The 24371-nt window shown below is 44.1% G+C and overlaps 1 protein-coding gene across 1 annotated transcript in view; it reads right to left on the reverse strand.

The window, feature by feature from the left end:
- Nucleotides 1-24371, reverse strand: part of LOC142302424 (cadherin-related family member 3-like) — a 338150-nt gene that overhangs the window by 67631 nt on the left and 246148 nt on the right. Inside the window, 2 exon segments of the mRNA XM_075343486.1 lie at nt 1750-1842; nt 2915-3045. Of these exon segments, the coding sequence (XP_075199601.1) occupies nt 1750-1842; nt 2915-3045 (224 nt within the window).

Consider the following 24371-nt stretch of genomic DNA (forward strand, 5'->3'; position numbering starts at 1 on the left):
AGATAAAGTGTTTATTACAAAAGAGAGAAGTATCAGTGTTTTCTAGAAGTGCATCTCAATAAATTAGAATATCAAAATGTTAATTTATTTCAGTAATTCAATACAAAAAGGAAAATGCATATTATATAGAGTCATTACAGACAGAGTCATCTATTCATATATATTATATAGAGTCCTTACAAACAGAGTGATCTATTTCAAGTGTTTATTTCTGTTAATGTTGAGGATTATGGCTTACAGCCAATGAAAACCCAAAAGTTATTATCTCAGAAAATTAGAATATTATATAAGACCAACTGAAAAAATGATTTTAAACTCAGAAATGTTGGCGCCTACTGAAAAGTCTGTAAAATAAACGCACTCAATACTTGCTCGGGCTCCTTTTGCATGAATTACTGCATTAATGCGGCGTGGCATGGAGGCAATCAGCCTGTGGCACTGCTTAGGCGTTATGGAAGCCAGGTTGCTTTGATAGCAGCCTTCAGCTCATCTGTATTGTTGGGTCTGGTGTCTCTCATCTTCTTCTTGATAATACTCCATAGATTCTCTATAGGGTTTAGGTCAGGCGAGTTTGCTGGCCAATCAATCACAATGATACAGGGGTTATTAAACCAGGTATTGGTACTTTTGGCAGTTTGGAGAGGTGCAAAGTCCTGCTGGAAAATGACATTTCCATCTCCAAAAAGCTTATCGGCAGAGGGAAGTATGAAGTGCTCTAAAATTTTCTGGTAGACGGCTGCGCTGACTTTGGTCTTGATAAAACACAGTGAACCTATACCAGCAGATGACATGGCTCCTCAAACCATCACTGATTGTGGAAACTTCACAGTAGACATCAAGCAGCTTGGATTGTGGCCTCTCCACTCTTCTTCCAGACTCTGGGACCTTGATTTCCAAATTAAATGTAAAATTTTCTTTCATCTGAAAATAAAAGCTTAGACCACTGAGCAACAGTCCAGTTCTTATTCCCCTTGGCCCAGGTAAGAGGCTTCTGGATTTGTCTATTGGTCATGAGTAGCTTGATACAAGGAATATGACAGTTGTAGCCCATGTCCTGGATACGTCTTTGTGTGGTGGCTCTTGAAGCACTTACTCCAGCAGCAGTCCACGCCTTATGAATCTCCCTCAAATTTTTGAATGGCCTTTTCTTAACAATTCTATCAAGGCTTTGGTTTTCCCGGTTGCTTGTGCACCTTTTCCTACCACAGTTTTTCCTTCACTCAACTGTCCATTAATATGCTTGGATACAGCACTCTGTGAACAGCCAGCTTCTTTAGCAGTGAGCTTTTGTGGCTTACTCTCTTTGTGGATTGTGTCATAACTGCCTTCTGGACATCTGTCAAGTCAGCTGTCTGATTGTGTAGCCTACTGAACCAGACTAAGCCACCATTTTAAACATGTAGGAAGCCTTTCCAGGTGTTTTGTGGTAATTATTCTAATTTTCTGAGATAATGACTTGGATTTTCCTTGGCTGTAAGCCATAATCATCAACATTAACAGAAATAAACATTTGAAATAGATCACTCTGTGTAATGACTCTATATAATATGTGTTTTCCTTTTTGTGTTGCATTGCTGAAATAAATTAACTTGTTGATGATTTTGTAATTCATTGAGATGCACCTGTATATACCTTTCCATCCTTTTGATTCAACTCCTGACTTTCTTAAGAGCCAATATTGGAAATTGCATGTGTGAATCCAGCCCAAGATGGATGGCCACATATTAGCATCTATAAACATGTACTTACGTTGGGTTGGTTACATTCTTGTTAGATAGGTTGGGAGGTTTAGGTTGTTGACCTTTTTGACATTTAGGGAAGAATTTTGAGTATTTTGGAACACTGTAAAAAGAAATTTGAGAGAATAGAGGATAGGTTTAAAAAAATGTGTATTTTACTTTTATGAGTTTAATATATGAAAGTGTGCCACAAAAAAAGTGAACCTCACATCTAAATCTTTTACTAGGAGTACACATTCTTGGGGAGTGGTTACCATTGGAAACCAGACCAAATCTCTAAGATATTTGTTTTTATTATTATTTTTTTTTTTAAATACATTTTCCTCAAGATAAATCACCGTTAAGATCTGCAGTCATTGGCGTTCTCAAGTTCTGAAAAATCTGATGTGGATTCTGTGGCAGAAATCTGAGGCAAAATGTTCTGTGTCTTCCATTGAATTTGCAGTTTACGTGGCCATAGAAATAGTAATACTGTTTTCCAACTGAAAAGTTTACCAATTAGGTGACTTCTAAAGGTAATTGGGTCACTCAGGATTTTATTTAGGAGTATTAGACTGCAAGGCACTCAGTATAAATATACATCACAATTTTCAGATTTATATTTTTTAAATATTTAGATAAAAAAATATCATTTCCTTCACACTTCACAAATCCTTGCAGCTTTGTGTTTGTAGGCCACATAAAATCCCAATAAAATATGTTTATGTTTGTGGATATAATGTGAAAAAATGGGGAAAAGTTCAAGGCCTGGGGTATGAATACTTTTTGAAGACACTGTATATCTGCCATTATCACCCCTTACATTAGTAATGTTACATATTTGACTTTTATTGTACTCAACTGGATACCATGTTTTCGTAACCTGATGAAGGCTACGTAGTTAGCCGAAACGCGTTGTTTTAATAAATAAAAAAAAAAATTCGTTCACTGGATCTACATCTGTGTGGAAGCGCCTTCCTGGGGATTTTACTTTTTTCTTGGAACTAACATTTTGACAATGAAAGTTTTGGAAACTAAACATTACTGTACCAGGTTTTGTATTTACTGCAGTTTGATTTTTATGGAATTAACAGTAATTCAGACTAATATTTCTGGGTTATAGATGTGATATGTTTGATAAATGAAATCAATAAGGAAACAGATGGGAAAAGAAATAGTAATAAGTTAGATCTTACTCTTTTAGAACACCCCATGCCAACGCATACAGGCACAAGAGAAAAAGTGCGACAGTAATTGTAATAACAGCTGGAAACCAATTATCAGGATGCCAAAAATAGGACGTTCGGACAAGCACAGCTGTTGTCACCTAGAAATAAATAAGATACATTATCGTTGGTTATATACTTGTAGAAATACATATTTGCAGTTATAATATAGTATTCCTGTAACTTGACAAACGTAAGTGTCATAGTACTTAAGGAAACTAAGTACATGTCGGAAATTTTAAGTTGGAAGACGATTACAGTTCTAGCAATCTCTTATGATTTGCAACCTGGTTAGTGTAACTCAGTGGCACAAAGGTTAGAAAAACATGGCTGTTGTCTTCAACAAACAGTGCTACATGTGTCTTCTGAGGTGGTGCTATTCCATCTCAACTCAAATACCTGAATGGAGCTTTTTCTAAAAAAAAACCAGCCAGGTTTTTCTATTTCTGTACATTTTCCATATATTTATGCTACATACTGCCTTTAAACTAGCAGTGTTCATACATTTTACTGCATACGTTTTAATATAGTTGGGTTTGCAGGATTACTCCATACTGTATACAAAGAGCATATGCCAAAGAGCACATCAGTCATGAAATGTATGACATTGCTGATAACACAACACAAAGGTGATATGACCTGTAACATAAAGGGAATCTGTCACCAGGTTTTTTCTCCCCCATCAATGTAGAGACAGAGACCCTGATTCCAGCGATGTGTCACTTACTGAGCTGTTTGCTGTCATTTTGATAAAATCACTGTTTTCTCTGCTGCAGATCTAGCATTTATTAAGAGCTCCTGAATATGCAGGACTACCTAGCACCTAGCAGCACACCAAGTAATCCTCTCATGATAATCTACTGCTGATTAAACAGTGATTTTATCAAAATTACACTAAGCAGCCCAGTAAGTGACACATCGCTGGTAGAGATGAGCGAGGTTGGAGGTTCGCCAATTTCATGTTCGAGTGATTTTGGGGGGTGCTCGAGATCGAACTCGAGCTTTTTGCTAAAACCTCGACAGTAGAGTTGAGCGCGGTTCGAGGTTCGAGGTTCTCCAGTTCTAGGCTTGAGTGATTTTGGGGGCTGTTTGAGATCGAACTAGAACTCGAGCTTTTTGCAAAAGCTCGATAGTTCTAGATACGTTCGAGAACAGTTCTAGCAGCAAAAAGCAAGGCTTTTTACAGCTACAGTGTGCAGGAGCCATCGCTGGCAACTTGCCAGAAGCTGGTAACCAAGATAAACATCGGGTATCCAACCAAAGCGCTGTGGTTAGTAACCCGATGTTTATCCTAGTTACGTGCAGGAAGCCCACACTTCCCCGCTCAGCTCGCTCCGCCCCCTCCTGCCCGCGGCATGTATTGTACACACGTACACACACACACACACACAGACACACACACACACACACATGGTCCCGCTCGGCTTACCAGCGGTGATAAAGTCCCGCCATCCCGACTTCAGCGCTGTCACTGTCCTCCATGGCCGCCGCTTGTCACATCACCTTCTCTCGCTTCCGACCCGAGACTGACTAGCGGTGACGTCACGGGCCTCTTGCGATACTTGGTGTGAAGGCGCCGGTCATTGAACTCAGTGACAGGGGCTGTCAGTGTGCTGGAGATCAGCACAGGTAATGTACCTCGCTGACAGCAGCACTTGTCATGCCCTGCAGTGACCTGGGCTGACGCATTGATGTTAGCTCAGGTCACTGCATTGCTCTCCCATCCAATGGGGAACATCCTGCTCTTCATTGACTGGGACAGTGTGGATCGTCATGGCAACCCCTTGGATTACACCAGACCTGGATTTGTTTTTCATTCTAATAAATTGGTTAAAGAGGGAATGTTTTGGGGAGTGTTTTTTCAAATAAAAATGTGTTTGTCGTCTTTTTTTTTTTATTACTGACTGGGTTGGTGATGTCGGGTATCTGATAGACGCCTGACCTCACCAACCCCAGGGCTTGATGCCAGGTGAAATTACACATCTGGTATTAACCCCATATATTACCCCGTTTGCCACCGCACCAGGGCGCGGGATGAGCTGGGGCGAAGCACCAGGATTGGCGCATCTAATGGATGCGCCACTTCTGGGGCGGCTGCGGCCTGCTATTTTTAGGCTGGGGAGAGTCCAATAACCATGGACCTCCCTAGTCTGAGAATATCAGGCCCCAGCTGTCTGCTTTACCTTGGCTGGTGATCCAATTTTGGGGGAACCCTACGTGTTTTTTTTTAATTATTTATTTAATTTAAAATAACAGCGTGGGGTGCCCTCAGTTTTGGATTACCAGCCAAGGTGAGGTTGCCAGCTGTGGTCTGCAGGCTGCAGCCGTCTGCTTTACCCTAGCTGGCTACAAAACTAGGGGGAACCCTACGTCATTTTTTTTCATTTTTTTGACTAAATACAAAGCTAAGCACCCCTTAGTGCCACATGAAAGGCACCAAAGGGTGCTCCACTTTTTCTCCACTTTTTCTCCATTTTTTCTCCACTTTTTCTCCATTTTTTCTCCACTTTTTCTCCATTTTTTCTCCACTTTTTCTACATTTTTTTCTCCATTTTTTCTCCACTTTTTCTACATTTTTTCTCCACTTTTTCTACATTTTTTTCTCCATTTTTTCTCCACTTTTTCTCCACTTTTTCTCCACTTTTTCTCCACTTTTTCTACATTTTTTTCTCCACTTTTTCTCCACTTTTCTCCACTTTTTCTACATTTTTTTCTCCATTTTTTCTCCACTTTTTCTCCATTTTTTCTCCACTTTTTCTACATTTTTTTCTCCATTTTTTCTCCACTTTTTCTACATTTTTTTCTCCACTTTTTCTCCACTTTTTCTCCATTTTTTTCTCCATTTTTTCTCCACTTTTTCTCCACTTTTTCTCCACTTTTTCTCCATTTTTTTCTCCACTTTTTCTCCACTTTTTCTCCACTTTTTCTCCATTTTTTTCTCCACTTTTTCTCCACTTTTTCTCCACTTTTTCTCCATTTTTTTCTCCACTTTTTCTCCACTTTTTCTCCACTTTTTCTCCACTTTTTCTCCACTTTTTCCTCCACTTTTTCTCCACTTTTTCTCCATTTTTTTCTCCACTTTTTCTCCACTTTTTCTCCACTTTTTCTCCACTTTTTCTCCACTTTTTTCTCCATTTTTTCTCCACTTTTTCTCCACTTTTTCTCCACTTTTTCCTCCACTTTTTCCTCCACTTTTTCTCCACTTTTTCTCCACTTTTTCTCCACTTTTTCTCCATTTTTTTCTCCACTTTTTCTCTACTTTTTCTCCATTTTTTTCTCCACTTTTTCTCCACTTTTTCTCCACTTTTTCTCCACTTTTTCTCCACTTTTTCCTCCACTTTTTCTCCACTTTTTCTCCACTTTTTCTCCATTTTTTTCTCCACTTTTTATCCACTTTTTCTCCACTTTTTCTCCATTTTTTTCTCCACTTTTTCTCCACTTTTTCTCCACTTTTTCTCCACTTTTTCTCCATTTTTTTCTCCACTTTTTCTCCACTTTTTCTCCACTTTCTCTCCACTTTTTCTCCATTTTTTTCTCCACTTTTTCTCCACTTTTTCTCCATTTTTTTCTCCACTTTTTCTCCACTTTTTTTCCTTTTTGTTCTCCACTTTTTCTCCACTTTTTATCCACTTTTTCTCCACTTTTTCTCCATTTTTTCTCCACTTTTTCTCCACTTTTTCTCCACTTTTTCTACATTTTTTTCTCCACTTTTTCTCCACTTTTTCTCCACTTTTTCTCCACTTTTTCTCCTTTTTTTTCTCCATTTTCTCTCCACTTTTTCTCCACTTTTTCTCCGTTCTTTTTCTATGGTCGGTCTACCCATTAGCTCTGCCATGCATACTGTAGCTCTACACCTACTGCACATGTTACTTTATGATTAACATCTCTTTCGTAGCAGAGCTGTCTAAGCCTACTCTGACCCCATATTTGTCATTACTATATTGTCCTTGTACTGTATTATGACATTTGTATCATGTGTTTCATTTCTTGCTGTGTTGCAATTTTTTGCTGCATCCCAATTGTACCTCTACATTGTTCGAGTTTATGTTATTGTTCTCTCACTCTTATGTGATACTGATTATTGTCATTTTTCATGATTACATGCAGATAAGTCCAATCTGACGAAGGCTCAGGCCGAAACGTCATTTGTGACTTGTTTTGGACAAAAACATATATGCTTATGAAAAAAATTTTTTTCTTAATACGGACCAATAAAGAGTGATTTTGCATTACTATCCGTTGTGACTTACGGACTTAGTCTGGGAGATTTAGAGTGCCGAGGTTACTCACTAATTTTATCTATTATTACCTCTGAGCACCTACAGTTAGGTCCAGAAATATTTGGACAGTGACACAATTTTCGCGAGTTGGGCTCTGCATGCCACCACATTGGATTTGAAATGAAACCTCTACAACAGAATTCAAGTGCAGATTGTAACGTTTAATTTGAAGGTTTGAACAAAAATATCTGATAGAAATTGTAGGAATTGTACACATTTCTTTACAAACACTCCACATTTTAGGAGGTCAAAAGTAATTGGACAAATAAACCAAACCCAAACAAAATATTTTTATTTTCAATATTTTGTTGCGAATCCTTTGGAGGCAATCACTGCCTTAAGTCTGGAACCCATGGACATCACCAAACGCTGGGTTTCCTCCTTCTTAATGCTTTGCCAGGCCTTTACAGCCGCAGCCTTCAGGTCTTGCTTGTTTGTGGGTCTTTCCGTCTTAGGTCTGGATTTGAGCAAGTGAAATGCATGCTCAATTGGGTTAAGATCTGGTGATTGACTTGGCCACTGCAGAATGTTCCACTTTTTAGTACTCATGAACTCCTGGGTAGCTTTGGCTGTATGCTTGGGGTCATTGTCCATCTGTACTATGAAGCGCCGTCCGATCAACTTTGCGGCATTTGGCTGAATCTGGGCTGAAAGTATATCCCGGTACACTTCAGAATTCATCCGGCTACTCTTGTCTGCTGTTATGTCATCAATAAACACAAGTGACCCAGTGCCATTGAAAGCCATGCATGCCCATGCCATCACGTTGCCTCCACCATGTTTTACAGAGGATGTGGTGTGCCTTGGATCATGTGCCGTTCCCTTTCTTCTCCAAACTTTTTTCTTCCCATCATTCTGGTACAGGTTGATCTTTGTCTTATCTGTCCATAGAATACTTTTCCAGAACTGAGCTGGCTTCATGAGGTGTTTTTCAGCAAATTTAACTCTGGCCTGTCTATTTTTGGAATTGATGAATGGTTTGCATCTAGATGTGAACCCTTTGTATTTACTTTCATGGAGTCTCCTCTTTACTGTTGACTTAGAGACAGATACACCTGCTTCACTGAGAGTGTTCTGGACTTCATTTGATATTGTGAATGGGTTCTTCTTCACCAAAGAAAGTATGCGGCGATCATCCACCACTGTTGTCATCCAGAGACGCCCAGGCCTTTTTGAGTTCCCAAGCTTACCAGTCAATTCCTTTTTTCTCAGAATGTACCCGACTGTTGATTTTGCTACTCCAAGCATGTCTGCTATATCTCTGATGGATTTTTTCTTTTTTTCAGCCTCAGGATGTTCTGCTTCACCTCAATTGAGAGTTCCTTAGACCGCATGTTGTCTGGTCACAACAACAGCTTCCAAATGCAAAACCACACACCTGTAATCAACCCCAGACCTTTTAACTACTTCATTGATTACAGGTTAACGAGGGAGACGCCTTCAGAGTTAATTGCAGCCCTTAGAGTCCCTTGTCCAATTACTTTTGGTCCCTTGAAAAAGAGGAGGCTATGCATTACAGAGCTATGATTCCTAAACCCTTTCTCCGATTTGGATGTGAAAACTCTCATATTGCAGCTGGGAGTGTGCACTTTCAGCCCATATTATATATATAATTGTATTTCTGAACATGTTTTTGTAAACAGCTAAAATAACAAAACTTGTGTCACTGTCCAAATATTTCTGGACCTAACTGTATATACCAGTGAGCAGAGCTTCCTCTACAGTAGTTCTCCTGATTAGGCCTGCCCTTACCTCATGAGCAGGGCATTGCAGCTTTGGTAGCAACCATTACGACATGGACTCTGCTGCTGTGGACCCTAGAAGAGTGAGTGCAGATTCATTGCACCCACACTCCTCACATGAAGGGTCCGCACTCCTAGAAAATGGGGGATACGTTCCCTGAGTGTCTCCCCCCCATATTCTAGACGGTCCAGAGTCGTCGTGGGACCCCTTTATTTTTTTTCTTACAATAAATTGGTGAAAGAGGAAATGTTTTGGGGACTGTTTTTTCAAAAAAAATTCTTTTGTTGATTTTTTTTTTTGTTAGTACTGACAGTTTATGATGTTGGGTATCTAATAGACGCCATGACATCACAAACTGCTGGGCTTGATCTCAGGTTACTTTACAGCTAGTATCAACCCGATTTATTACCCCGTTTGCCACTGCACCAGGGCACGGGATGAGCTGGGGTGAAGCGCCAGGATTGGCGCATCTAGTGGATGCGCCACGTCTGGGGTGCCTGCGGCCTGCTATTTTTAGGCTGTGAAGGCCCAATAACTATGGACCTTCCCACCCTGAGAATACCAGACCACAGCTGTCCACTTTACCTTGGCTGGTGATCCAATTTGGGGGGGACCCTACTTTTATTGTGTAATTATTAATATTTATAAAATAATTATAAAAAAGAGTCTGAGGGGACCTCCACATTGGATGCCCAACCACGGTAAAGCTGCCAGCTGTGGTTTTCAGGCTACAGCCGTCTGCTTTACCCTAGCTGGCTATCAAAAATGGGGGGACCCAACGTCATTTTTTTTTTAACTATTTTTTAAATAGAAAAAATTAATGGGCTTCCCTGTATTTTGATTGCCAACCAAGGTAACGGCAGGCAGATGGGGGTGGCAACCCATAGCTGTCTGCTTTATCTGCGCTGAGAATCAAAAATACCGCGGAGCGCTACGTCATTTTTTTAAAGATTTATTTTTACAGCACTGTGATGTCCAGCAATCAAAATACAGGGAAGCCCATTTTATTTTTAGTTATTTAAATAAATAATTAAAAAAAATATATATGGGCTCCCGCTGAATTTTTTGTATTGCTAGCTAAGGGTAATCCAAGCAGCTACTGGCTGCTAACCCCCACTGCTTGGTGTTACCTTCACTGGCAATGGAAAATCCAGGGAAGCATTTTTTTTTTTTTTGCCAAAAAACTACAAAAAAAGGACGTGAGCTTCGCCATATTTTTGTATGCTAGCCAAGTATAGCAGGCAGGTGCTGGAAGAGTTGGATACAGCGCCAGAAGATGGCGCTTCTATGAAAATGCCATTTTCTGAGGCGGCTGCAGACTGCAATTCGCAGCAGTGGGGCCCAGAAAGCTCCGGCCAACCTGTGCTGCGGATTCCAATCCCCAGCTGCCTAGTTGTACCTGGCTGGACACAAAAATGGGGCGAAGCCTATGTTATTTGTTTTCTAATTATTTCATGAAATTCATGAAATAATAAAAAAAGGGCTTCCCTTTATTTTTGGTTCCCAGCCGGGTACAAATAGGCAACTGGGGGTTGGGGGCAGCCGTACCTGCCTGCTGTACCTGGCTAGCATACAAAAATATGGCGAAGCCCACATAATTCTTTCAGGGGGCAAAAAACTTCTGCATACAGTCCTGGATGGAGTATGCTGAGCCTTGTAGTTCTGCAGCTGCTGTCTGTCTGTATGGAGAAGAGCAGACAGCAGCTGCAGAACTACAAGGCTCAGCATACTCCATCCAGGACTGTATGCAGAATTTTTTTGCCCACCAAAAAAATGACGTGGGCTTCGCCATATTTTTGTATGCTAGCCAGGTACAGCAGGCAGCCACGGGCTGCCTCCAACCCCCAGTTGCCTATTTGTACCCGGCTGGGAACCAAAAATATAGGGAAGCCCGTTTTTTTTAATTATTTCACTTATTTAATGAAATAATTAAAAAACAAATGACGTGGGCTTCGCCCCATTTTTGTGTCCAGCCGGGTACAACTAGGCAGCTGGGGATTGGAATCCGCAGCACAGGTTAGCCCGAGGTTTCTGGGCGCCTCTGCTGCGGATTTCAGTCCGCAGCCGTCCCAGAAAATGGCGCTCTCATAGAAGCGCCATCATCTGGCGCTGTATCCAACTCTTCCAACAGCCCTGGAGCCGGGTGGCTTGTTGGGTAATCATGAGTTAATACTGGCTTTGTTTTACTAGCCAGTATTAAGCCAGAGATTCTTAATGTCAGGCACGTTTGACCCGGCCATTAAGAATCTCCAATAAAGGGTAAAAAAAAACACCACACAGAGAAAAAATACTTTAATAGAAATAAATACACAGACACATTAGAGACTCCATCTTTATTACCCCGTCAGCCCTCCACGATCCTGCTCTTCTGTCTTCTTTCTTTCTAGTGTAGTAGTAGTGACGATTGTAGTGAGGATGAGGTTCACCAGCTCATCACTTGGGGCTGGGGAACCTCATCCTCACTACAATCCTCACTAGTGTAGTAGTAGTGACGATTGTAGTGAGGATGAGGTTCACCAGCTCATTACTTGGGGCTGGGGAACCTCATCCTCACTACAATCCTCACTACAATCGGGAAGCAGCGTGCAGCGTTCACTCCGTGAGTGATCAGTGCTGGCTGTCAGCGGTAACAGCGGTAACGCTGACAGACGCGTTACCATAGCAACGGTGCTCTCAGAGCCGCGGTTAGCGGTGACGTCACCGCTAACTGCGTTGCTATGGCAACGGTGATCTCCATTAATGACCGGCTGTGTCAGCCGGTCCCTAACGGAACGGGGAGTCGACCATGTGCTAGAGCATGTCGCCGGTACACGGCGATACAGATATGTGCACCGTGTACCGGAGAGATGCACTCGCAGGTCCTACATGATGCGTCATAGTCATGTGACCAGTCTGTAGCCAATGAGATAATAACCACGTGACTGGTCACATGGCTACTTTGACATCACGATAGGTCCTGTATCTCTGCTGGCAGTGCCGTCACCGGGAGGATTCAGCGATCATCGGATGGAATAGCGGCAGGAGACAGAGTGCAGAAGGGATCGCGAGGACCGGTAAGTGTTATGGCAATGTTTATTAACTGTTTGTGTACATTTATAATGCATTTGTATGTGTTTGTGATTGCCTCCCATTATAGCCTATAGGTTCGAGTTTGGTTCGTCGAACGTTCGACGAACCGAACTCGAACGGGACCCGCGTTCGGCGAACCGACCTCGAGACAAACCGCGACCGGTTCGCTCATCTCTACTCGACAGTTCGAGTTACGTTCGAGAACGGTTCGATCACCAAAAGCAGGGCTTTTTACAGCTACAGTGTGCAGGGAGCCATCACTGGCAGCCTGCGTAAGCTGGTAACCAAGATAAATATCGGGTATCCAAGCAAAGCGCTTTGCTTGGTAACCCGATACTTACCCTGGTTACGTGTGCAGGGAGCCGACACTTCCCCGCTGGGCTCAACCCCCTCCTGCACGTGGCATGTACACACACACACTCACACTCACCTGTCCCCAGCCATGCAGTCCCCGGCACTGACGTCCTCAGTGCCACATGGCCCCGCTAGGCTCCAACCACTTCGCACTCCGCCGCCAGCACACATGGCCCCGCTAGGCTCCACCCACTTCGCACTCCGCCGCCCGCACACATGGCCCCGCTAGGCTCCACCCACTTCGCACTCCGCTGCCCGCACACATGGCCCCGCTAGGCTCCACCCACTTCGCACTCCGCCGCCCGCACACATGGCCCCGCTAGGCTCCACCAATTCGCACTCCGCCACCCGCACACATGGCCCCGCTAGGCTCCACCCACTTCGCACTCCGCCGCCTGCACACATGGCCCCGCTAGACTCCACCCACTTCACACTCCACGCACATGGCCTTGCTAGGCTCCACCCACCTCGCACTCCGCACACATGGCCCCGCTTGGCTCCACCCACCTCACACTCTGCACACATTACCCTGCTTAGCTCCACCCACCTCACACTCCTCACACATTATCCCACTTAGCCCCACCCACCTCGCACTATGCACACATTACCCTGATTGGCTCCACCCACTTCGCACTCCGCACACATTACCCCGCTCATCTTACCTGCAGTGATGAAGTCCTGCCCTCCCGACCTCAACGCTGTCACTATCCTCCATGGCTGCCGCTTCACATTTCCTCTCTCTGCCAACCCAAGACTGTGACTAGCTGTGATGTCACAGGCTCCCGCGATACTTGGCTGTGAAGGCGGCGGTCACTGAAGTCAGTGACAGCTCTGCTATCAGCAGTGCAGGAGATCGTCACTGCAGGTAATGTACCTCGCTCTTGACAGCAGCACTTGTCATGCCCTGCAGTGACCTGACTTGACCTATTGATGTTAGCTCAGGTCACTGCATTGCTCTCCCAGCCAATGGGGAACATTCTGTTCTTCATTGACTGGGACAGTGACTATGGTATGGATCGTCATGGGAACCCCTTGGATTACAGCAGACCTGGATTTGTTTTTCATTCTAATAAATTGGTGAAAGAGGGAATGTGTTGGGGAGTGTTTTTTAAAATAAAAATGTGTTTGTCGTCTATTTTTTTTATTACTGACTGGGTTGGTGATGTCGGGTATCTGATAGACATCTGACCTCACCAACCCCAGGGCTTGATGCCAGGTGACATTACACATCTGGTATTAACCCCATATATTACCCCATTTGCAACCGCACCAGGGCAACGGGATGAGCTGGGAAGAAACACCAGGATTGGCGCATCTAATGGATGCGCCACTTCTGGGGCGGCTACGGCCTGCTATTTTTAGGCTGGGAAGAGTCCAATAACCATGGACCTCCCTAGTCTGAGAATATCAGACCCCAGCTGTCCGCTTTACCTTGGCTGGTGATCCAATTTTGGGGGGACCCCAATGTGTTTGTTTTTTTAATTATTTATTTATTATTATTTATTTATTTTTAGTAAATACAAGGCTAAGCACCCCTTAGTGCCACATGAAAGGCACCAAAGGGTGCAAAATTACAAAATGCAGGAGAGTGGGACATGATGTGTCTTTCTGCCATTATAATGACAGAAAAGACTGATATGAAGTGTAGAAGCACAAGAAAATCACCAGAGCGCTCTACGCTATAAAAAGCAGTAGAAAATGTCACTGGAGTGAACATATGACCGCCTCATGTAGGTTAAAGCTATGGATCCTGGGTAAATTTATGTATTTTCCCTCCTTCAGTTTTGTTGCAGTACGCTAAAAAATGGAAGGCACACGGATGACAAACGGATGACATATGGACCGTCTACGGAACGGAAACAGATGCCACATGAATGCACCCGTGAAAAAAACAGACCGTTTTTTGCGGACCGCAAAAACGGATCGGTCGTGTGAATAAAGCCTTATTTTGATCTGCCGTTTATAAACAGCAGGCAGAAATAAGTGAATAGCGCCCCCCAGTGTCAGAAAATCTCTGGGGATTCAGGGGATAGCTGAGATCCTGGAGATCATGATTCAGGCCGGTTTTTCCGGTCCCCGCTCACGTGATCACCGGTATACACTGTATACCGATGATCATGTTACAGTAAATGACAGCATCGGTAAAAAATTATTTATCTCCCATCTGGCATAAACAAACATGTCAGATGGGAGATAAATCTCCACCCCAGTCCCCTCTGGTACCCCGGTATCACCAAAGTGCCCCCCCGACCCCCTCCCGGAAATCCAAGATGGCCACACGCACAGCAGCGTGCCGGCCGCATTCACCCTACTCCTCTGATTTCTGTCGCATGTGCCATGACACATGCGACAGAAAACTCCTCCCCAGGCCCTGCCAGGTCACCCCCTATAACCCCACCGGTGTCCCACGGTACCTGTGCAGCGTTGATCCCCTGCGGCCCCCTCCTTCACAAAAGACACTGCCGCATGCACAGAGCGGCTGTCAGCTCAGCTTCCAGTGTTCAGACACAGTGAGTGGTGGTAACCATGCATCTGTAAGCTACTGCAATGCCCTGTTTGTGAGGTAAGGAACAAAGTTGATCAGGAGAGCTATACTACATTTCCAAATGGAGGTATTTGATTTTATAGTTGCCCTGCTGAACGACTACCAAACATGAGAGTCCGTTATACGCCACAAGAAAACATGTCTAAATAGCGAGCTCTGTTGTTAAGTATTCATTCAGCTGGATAACTGAACTTAAAGGGGTATTCCATCTCCAAGATCCTATCCCCAATATATAGTAGGTGGAATAACAATAATATCAGCAAATACCAATATTTGGAAATGTACAATAGTTCTCCTGAATAGGCTTGCCCTTACCTCATGAGCAGGGCATTGTAGCTTTGGTAGCAACACTTACGACATGGACTCTGCTGCTGTGGACCCGGGGAGAGTGGGTGTAGATTCATTGCACCCACACTCCTCACATGGAGGGTCTGCACTCCTAGAAAATGGGGGATACGTTCCCTGAGCATGTCCCCCCATATTCTAGATGGTCCAGAGTCATCTTGGGACCCCCTTATTTTTTTCCTTACAATAAATTGGTGAAAGAGGGAATGTTTTGGGGAGTGCTTTTTCAAATACATTTTTTTGTCTATTTGTTTTGTTAGTACTGACAGTTTGTGATGTCGGGTATGTGATAGACGCCATGACATCACAAACTGCTGGGCTTGATGTCAGGTGACTTTACAGCTAGTATCAACCCCATTTATTACCCCGTTTGCAACTGGGCACGGGATGAGCTGGGGTGAAGCGCCAGGATTGGCACATCTAGTGGATGCACCACTTCTGGGGCGCCTGCGGCCTGCTATTTTTAGGCTGTGAAGGGCCAATAACTATGGACCTTCCTACCCTGAGAATACCAGACCACAGCTGTCTGCTTTACCTTGGCTGGTGATCCAATTTGGGGGGGACCCTACTTTTTTTTTGTAATTATTAATATTTATAAAATAATTATAAAAAAGAGCCTGGGGTGACCTCCTCATTGGATCCCCAACCACAGTAAAGCTGCCAGCTGTGGTTTTCAGGCTACAGCCGTCTGCTTTACCCTAGCTGGCTATCAAAAATGGGGGGACCCAACGTCATTATTTTTTTTAACTATTTTTTTGCATAAAAAAATTAATGGGGTTCCCTGTATTTTGATTGCCAGCCAAGCTAACGCCAGGCAGATGGGGGTGGCAACCCATAGCTGTCTGCTTTATCTGCACTGAGAATCAAAAATACCGCGGAGCGCTACGTCTTTTTTTTAAAGATTTATTTTTACAGCATTGTGATGTCCAGCAATCAAAACACAGGGAAGCCCTTTTTTTTAGTTATTTAAATAAATAATTAAAAAAAATATATGGGCTCCCGCTGCATTTTTTGTATTGCTAGCTAAGGGTAATCCAAGCAGCTACTGACTGCCAACCCCCACTGCTTGGTGTTACCTTCACTGGCAATGGAAAAGCCAGGGAAGCATTTTTTATTTTTTTTGCCAAAAAACTACAAAAAAAATGACGTGTGCTTCGCCATATTTTTGTATGGTATACATGTACAGCAGGCAGGTACGGCTTCTCCCAACCCCCAGCTGCCTATTTGTACCCGGCTGGGAACTAAAAATATAGGGAAGCCCTTTTTTTAATTATTTCATGAATTTCATGAAATGATTAAAAAAAAAAAAAAACACGTGGGCTTCGCCCCATTTTTGTGTCCAGCCGGGTACAACTAAACAGCTGGGGATTGGAATCGCAGCACAGGTAAGCCCGAGGTTTCTGGGCCCCTCTGCTGCAAATTGCAGTCCGCAGCCGCCCCAGAAAATGGCACTCTCATAGAAGCGCCATCATCTGGCGCTGTATCCAACTCTTCCAGCAGCTCTGAAGCCGTGTGGCTTGCTGGGTAATAATGAGTTAATACTAGCTTTGTTTTACTAGCTAGTATTAAGCCAGAGATTCTTAATGTCAGGCAAGTTTGACCCGGCCATTAATAATCTCCAATAAAGGGTTAAAAAAAAGACACCACACAGAGAAAAATACTTTAATAGAAATAAATACACAGACACACTTAGAGACTTCTTGTTTATTACTCCCTCTTATCCCTCCACAATCCATGGTCTTCTGTCTTCTTTCACCTTCAACAAATGCAGCTCTGCTTCATCAGGCTTCACTGCATGGGAGAAAGACGATGCTCTCCATGCAGGCTTTTCACTCTGTGAGTGATTAGTGCTGCTGGCTGTTAGCGGTAACGTCACCGCTAACAGGCACGATGCTATGGCAACAGTGATCTCTGTTATTTACTGGCTGTGTCAGCCGGTCAATCATGGAATGGGGAAGCAGAACGGGGAGTCGACCGTGTGCCAGAGCATGTCGCCGGTACACGGCGATACACAAACATGCACCGTGTACCTCAGAGATGCAATGACAGGACCTAGCATAACGTCCAAGCCATGTGACCAGTCTGTAGCCATTGAGATAATAGAGACGTGACTGGTCACATGGCTATTTTGACGTCACGATAGGTCCTGTCATCACTGCTGGTTACCGGGAGGACGCAGCGATTACCGATGGAAAAGCTGTGGGAGACAGAGTGCAGGACGGATCGCGGGGACAGGTAAGTGTTATGGCAATGTTTATTAACTGTATGTGTACATTTAAAATGTGTTTTTATGTGTTTGTGATTGCTTCCCATTGTTTCCTATGGGGTTCGAGAGTTCGACGAACGGTTCGTCGAATGGGGCATCGTTCGACGAACCGAACCGAACTCGAACTCTAGGAGGGTGGCTCATTTCTAATCGCTGGAATCAGGGTCTCTGTCTCTACATTAAGCTGCTCTTAGATTAGGTGGTAAAACCCTGGTGACAGATTCCTTTTAAGTACCCTATCCAAAGTTGTGGGAAAGGTGCTGCTCACACTGGCATTATTGCACTGATATCAAGATTCTGTAATTCTTTGATAGTCTGAGTAATGACAACTACTGTACTCCAGTGCTATTGTCTAATTCATTAATGAGTGTTAAAGAATATGTAAAATATATTTTAAATGCAGTGGACTCATTAAGAAGGAATCGGAACTATTTTTAGATCAGACATATGCATTACACACCTTAGATTTATATTGTTTATCTGCTGTTATTTTAGAAGTCTCTTAAGATAATGGAACATATGATTATGTTCAGATATTATTATTATTATTAATATTATTATTTTTCTATCAAGACTGCATGAAAACTTTCTCTTGCCAATGATTTAATTCTAGTTAAAACATTCTCTGCTATGAACACCAGATGGCGATATAGCACTGCTTTAACCTAGTCTTTTTTCTAGAGTTGAGCGCGGTTCGTGGTTCGTGGTTCTCCAGTTCGCGGCTCGAGTGATTTTGGGGCATGTTCTAGATCGAACTAGAACTCGAGCTTTTTGCAAAAGCTCGGTAGTTCTAGAAACGTTCGAGAACGGTTCTAGCAGCCAAAAAACAGCTAAATCATAGCTTGGTTTCTGCTGTAATAGTGTAAGTCACTCTGTGAATCAAACTATTATCACATTTCAGTGTATAGTGTGCGTGAACAGCGCCTTCAGATCACTGCTGTTTCTATAATGGCGATCGCCATTTTTTTTTTTTTTTTTTCTTGTCTTCCTTCCCTAAGCGCGCGCGTCTTGTGGGGCGGGCCAGCATGTCAGCCAATCCCAGACACACACACAGCTAAGTGGACTTTGAGCCAGAGAAGCAACGGCATGTGTGATAGGATCTGCATGTCACATGTCCCTGCATTATAAAACCGGACATTTTCTTCACGGACGCCATTATCTGCCTTCTGCGTCTTTGGTGTCAGACATCACTGTCGCAGCTCCGTCTTCCTGAGTCCTATAGCCGATACAGCTGTATGCGCTGCATACACAGCGTTAGACAGCTTAGGGAGAGCACTTTATAGCAGTCCTTTTAAGGGCTCAAAGCGGCAGGGTCAGAGAGCCATAGGTGACAGGTCCTGCAAACAGCAACAGCGTCTGTGTAGCCCAGGTCAGGGATTTCCTACCTGCATTTCACCATTAGGAGGGAATAGAAAGGCAGTCTTCCATTCCTCTACCCAGAGCACCACAATCCTGCCACTGTACCCTCTTGTCCTCTGCACACTCCAACTGATAACTAAGCCATTATACTAGCAAACACTCAGTGTACCTAGTGGCATCCTATACGTGGCTATTGGACTTTGCTATAGTCCCACTAGTGCAAAGACATTTGCAGAGCGCGTCTGCCTGCATTGCACACTACAACTCATTCTAACCAAGCCATTATACTAGCAAACACTCAGTGTACCTAGTGGCATCCTATACGTGGCTATTGGACTTTGCTATAGTCCCACTAGTGCAAAGACATTTGCAGAGCGCGTCTGCCTGCGTTGCACACTACAACTCATTCTAACCAAGCCATTATACTAGCAAACACTCAGTGTACCTAGTGGCATCCTATACGTGGCTATTGGACTTTGCTATAGTCCCACTAGTGCAAAGACATTTGCAGAGCGCGTCTGCCTGCGTTGCACACTACAACTCATTCTAACCAAGCCATTATACTAGCAAACACTCAGTGTACCTAGTGGCATCCTATACGTGGCTATTGGACTTTGCTATAGTCCCACTAGTGCAAAGACATTTGCAGAGCGCGTCTGCCTGCGTTGCACACTACAACTCATTCTAACCAAGCCATTATACTAGCAAACACTCAGTGTACCTAGTGGCATCCTATACGTGGCTATTGGACTTTGCTATAGTCCCACTAGTGCAAAGACATTTGCAGAGCGCGTCTGCCTGCGTTGCACACTACAACTCATTCTAACCAAGCCATTATACTAGCAAACACTCAGTGTACCTAGTGGCATCCTATACGTGGCTATTGGACTTTGCTATAGTCCCACTAGTGCAAAGACATTTGCAGAGCGCGTCTGCCTGCGTTGCACACTACAACTCATTCTAACCAAGCCATTATACTAGCAAACACTCAGTGTACCTAGTGGCATCCTATACGTGGCTATTGGACTTTGCTATAGTCCCACTAGTGCAAAGACATTTGCAGAGCGCGTCTGCCTGCGTTGCACACTACAACTCATTCTAACCAAGCCATTATACTAGCAAACACTCAGTGTACCTAGTGGCATCCTATACGTGGCTATTGGACTTTGCTATAGTCCCACTAGTGCAAAGACATTTGCAGAGCGCGTCTGCCTGCGTTGCACACTACAACTCATTCTAACCAAGCCATTATACTAGCAAACACTCAGTGTACCTAGTGGCATCCTATACGTGGCTATTGGACTTTGCTATAGTCCCACTAGTGCAAAGACATTTGCAGAGCGCGTCTGCCTGCGTTGCACACTACAACTCATTCTAACCAAGCCATTATACTAGCAAACACTCAGTGTACCTAGTGGCATCCTATACGTGGCTATTGGACTTTGCTATAGTCCCACTAGTGCAAAGACATTTGCAGAGCGCGTCTGCCTGCGTTGCACACTACAACTCATTCTAACCAAGCCATTATACTAGCAAACACTCAGTGTACCTAGTGGCATCCTATACGTGGCTATTGGACTTTGCTATAGTCCCACTAGTGCAAAGACATTTGCAGAGCGCGTCTGCCTGCGTTGCACACTACAACTCATTCTAACCAAGCCATTATACTAGCAAACACTCAGTGTACCTAGTGGCATCCTATACGTGGCTATTGGACTTTGCTATAGTCCCACTAGTGCAAAGACATTTGCAGAGCGCGTCTGCCTGCGTTGCACACTACAACTCATTCTAACCAAGCCATTATACTAGCAAACACTCAGTGTACCTAGTGGCATCCTATACGTGGCTATTGGACTTTGCTATAGTCCCACTAGTGCAAAGACATTTGCAGAGCGCGTCTGCCTGCGTTGCACACTACAACTCATTCTAACCAAGCCATTATACTAGCAAACACTCAGTGTACCTAGTGGCATCCTATACGTGGCTATTGGACTTTGCTATAGTCCCACTAGTGCAAAGACATTTGCAGAGCGCGTCTGCCTGCGTTGCACACTACAACTCATTCTAACCAAGCCATTATACTAGCAAACACTCAGTGTACCTAGTGGCATCCTATACGTGGCTATTGGACTTTGCTATAGTCCCACTAGTGCAAAGACATTTGCAGAGCGCGTCTGCCTGCGTTGCACACTACAACTCATTCTAACCAAGCCATTATACTAGCAAACACTCAGTGTACCTAGTGGCATCCTATACGTGGCTATTGGACTTTGCTATAGTCCCACTAGTGCAAAGACATTTGCAGAGCGCGTCTGCCTGCGTTGCACACTACAACTCATTCTAACCAAGCCATTATACTAGCAAACACTCAGTGTACCTAGTGGCATCCTATACGTGGCTATTGGACTTTGCTATAGTCCCACTAGTGCAAAGACATTTGCAGAGCGCGTCTGCCTGCGTTGCACACTACAACTCATTCTAACCAAGCCATTATACTAGCAAACACTCAGTGTACCTAGTGGCATCCTATACGTGGCTATTGGACTTTGCTATAGTCCCACTAGTGCAAAGACATTTGCAGAGCGCGTCTGCCTGCGTTGCACACTACAACTCATTCTAACCAAGCCATTATACTAGCAAACACTCAGTGTACCTAGTGGCATCCTATACGTGGCTATTGGACTTTGCTATAGTCCCACTAGTGCAAAGACATTTGCAGAGCGCGTCTGCCTGCGTTGCACACTACAACTCATTCTAACCAAGCCATTATACTAGCAAACACTCAGTGTACCTAGTGGCATCCTATACGTGGCTATTGGACTTTGCTATAGTCCCACTAGTGCAAAGACATTTGCAGAGCGCGTCTGCCTGCGTTGCACACTACAACTCATTCTAACCAAGCCATTATACTAGCAAACACTCAGTGTACCTAGTGGCATCCTATACGTGGCTATTGGACTTTGCTATAGTCCCACTAGTGCAAAGACATTTGCAGAGCGCGTCTGCCTGCGTTGCACACTACAACTCATTCTAACCAAGCCATTATACTAGCAAACACTCAGTGTACCTAGTGGCATCCTATACGTGGCTATTGGACTTTGCTATAGTCCCACTAGTGCAAAGACATTTGCAGAGCGCGTCTGCCTGCGTTGCACACTACAACTCATTCTAACCAAGCCATTATACTAGCAAACACTCAGTGTACCTAGTGGCATCCTATACGTGGCTATTGGACTTTGCTATAGTCCCACTAGTGCAAAGACATTTGCAGAGCGCGTCTGCCTGCGTTGCACACTACAACTCATTCTAACCAAGCCATTATACTAGCAAACACTCAGTGTACCTAGTGGCATCCTATACGTGGCTATTGGACTTTGCTATAGTCCCACTAGTGCAAAGACATTTGCAGAGCGCGTCTGCCTGCGTTGCACACTACAACTCATTCTAACCAAGCCATTATACTAGCAAACACTCAGTGTACCTAGTGGCATCCTATACGTGGCTATTGGACTTTGCTATAGTCCCACTAGTGCAAAGACATTTGCAGAGCGCGTCTGCCTGCGTTGCACACTACAACTCATTCTAACCAAGCCATTATACTAGCAAACACTCAGTGTACCTAGTGGCATCCTATACGTGGCTATTGGACTTTGCTATAGTCCCACTAGTGCAAAGACATTTGCAGAGCGCGTCTGCCTGCGTTGCACACTACAACTCATTCTAACCAAGCCATTATACTAGCAAACACTCAGTGTACCTAGTGGCATCCTATACGTGGCTATTGGACTTTGCTATAGTCCCACTAGTGCAAAGACATTTGCAGAGCGCGTCTGCCTGCGTTGCACACTACAACTCATTCTAACCAAGCCATTATACTAGCAAACACTCAGTGTACCTAGTGGCATCCTATACGTGGCTATTGGACTTTGCTATAGTCCCACTAGTGCAAAGACATTTGCAGAGCGCGTCTGCCTGCGTTGCACACTACAACTCATTCTAACCAAGCCATTATACTAGCAAACACTCAGTGTACCTAGTGGCATCCTATACGTGGCTATTGGACTTTGCTATAGTCCCACTAGTGCAAAGACATTTGCAGAGCGCGTCTGCCTGCGTTGCACACTACAACTCATTCTAACCAAGCCATTATACTAGCAAACACTCAGTGTACCTAGTGGCATCCTATACGTGGCTATTGGACTTTGCTATAGTCCCACTAGTGCAAAGACATTTGCAGAGCGCGTCTGCCTGCGTTGCACACTACAACTCATTCTAACCAAGCCATTATACTAGCAAACACTCAGTGTACCTAGTGGCATCCTATACGTGGCTATTGGACTTTGCTATAGTCCCACTAGTGCAAAGACATTTGCAGAGCGCGTCTGCCTGCGTTGCACACTACAACTCATTCTAACCAAGCCATTATACTAGCAAACACTCAGTGTACCTAGTGGCATCCTATACGTGGCTATTGGACTTTGCTATAGTCCCACTAGTGCAAAGACATTTGCAGAGCGCGTCTGCCTGCGTTGCACACTACAACTCATTCTAACCAAGCCATTATACTAGCAAACACTCAGTGTACCTAGTGGCATCCTATACGTGGCTATTGGACTTTGCTATAGTCCCACTAGTGCAAAGACATTTGCAGAGCGCGTCTGCCTGCGTTGCACACTACAACTCATTCTAACCAAGCCATTATACTAGCAAACACTCAGTGTACCTAGTGGCATCCTATACGTGGCTATTGGACTTTGCTATAGTCCCACTAGTGCAAAGACATTTGCAGAGCGCGTCTGCCTGCGTTGCACACTACAACTCATTCTAACCAAGCCATTATACTAGCAAACACTCAGTGTACCTAGTGGCATCCTATACGTGGCTATTGGACTTTGCTATAGTCCCACTAGTGCAAAGACATTTGCAGAGCGCGTCTGCCTGCGTTGCACACTACAACTCATTCTAACCAAGCCATTATACTAGCAAACACTCAGTGTACCTAGTGGCATCCTATACGTGGCTATTGGACTTTGCTATAGTCCCACTAGTGCAAAGACATTTGCAGAGCGCGTCTGCCTGCGTTGCACACTACAACTCATTCTAACCAAGCCATTATACTAGCAAACACTCAGTGTACCTAGTGGCATCCTATACGTGGCTATTGGACTTTGCTATAGTCCCACTAGTGCAAAGACATTTGCAGAGCGCGTCTGCCTGCGTTGCACACTACAACTCATTCTAACCAAGCCATTATACTAGCAAACACTCAGTGTACCTAGTGGCATCCTATACGTGGCTATTGGACTTTGCTATAGTCCCACTAGTGCAAAGACATTTGCAGAGCGCGTCTGCCTGCGTTGCACACTACAACTCATTCTAACCAAGCCATTATACTAGCAAACACTCAGTGTACCTAGTGGCATCCTATACGTGGCTATTGGACTTTGCTATAGTCCCCACTAGTGC

The sequence above is a fragment of the Anomaloglossus baeobatrachus genome, chromosome 4 (genome assembly GCF_048569485.1).
Source record: "Anomaloglossus baeobatrachus isolate aAnoBae1 chromosome 4, aAnoBae1.hap1, whole genome shotgun sequence".
NCBI lineage: Eukaryota > Metazoa > Chordata > Amphibia > Anura > Aromobatidae > Anomaloglossus > Anomaloglossus baeobatrachus.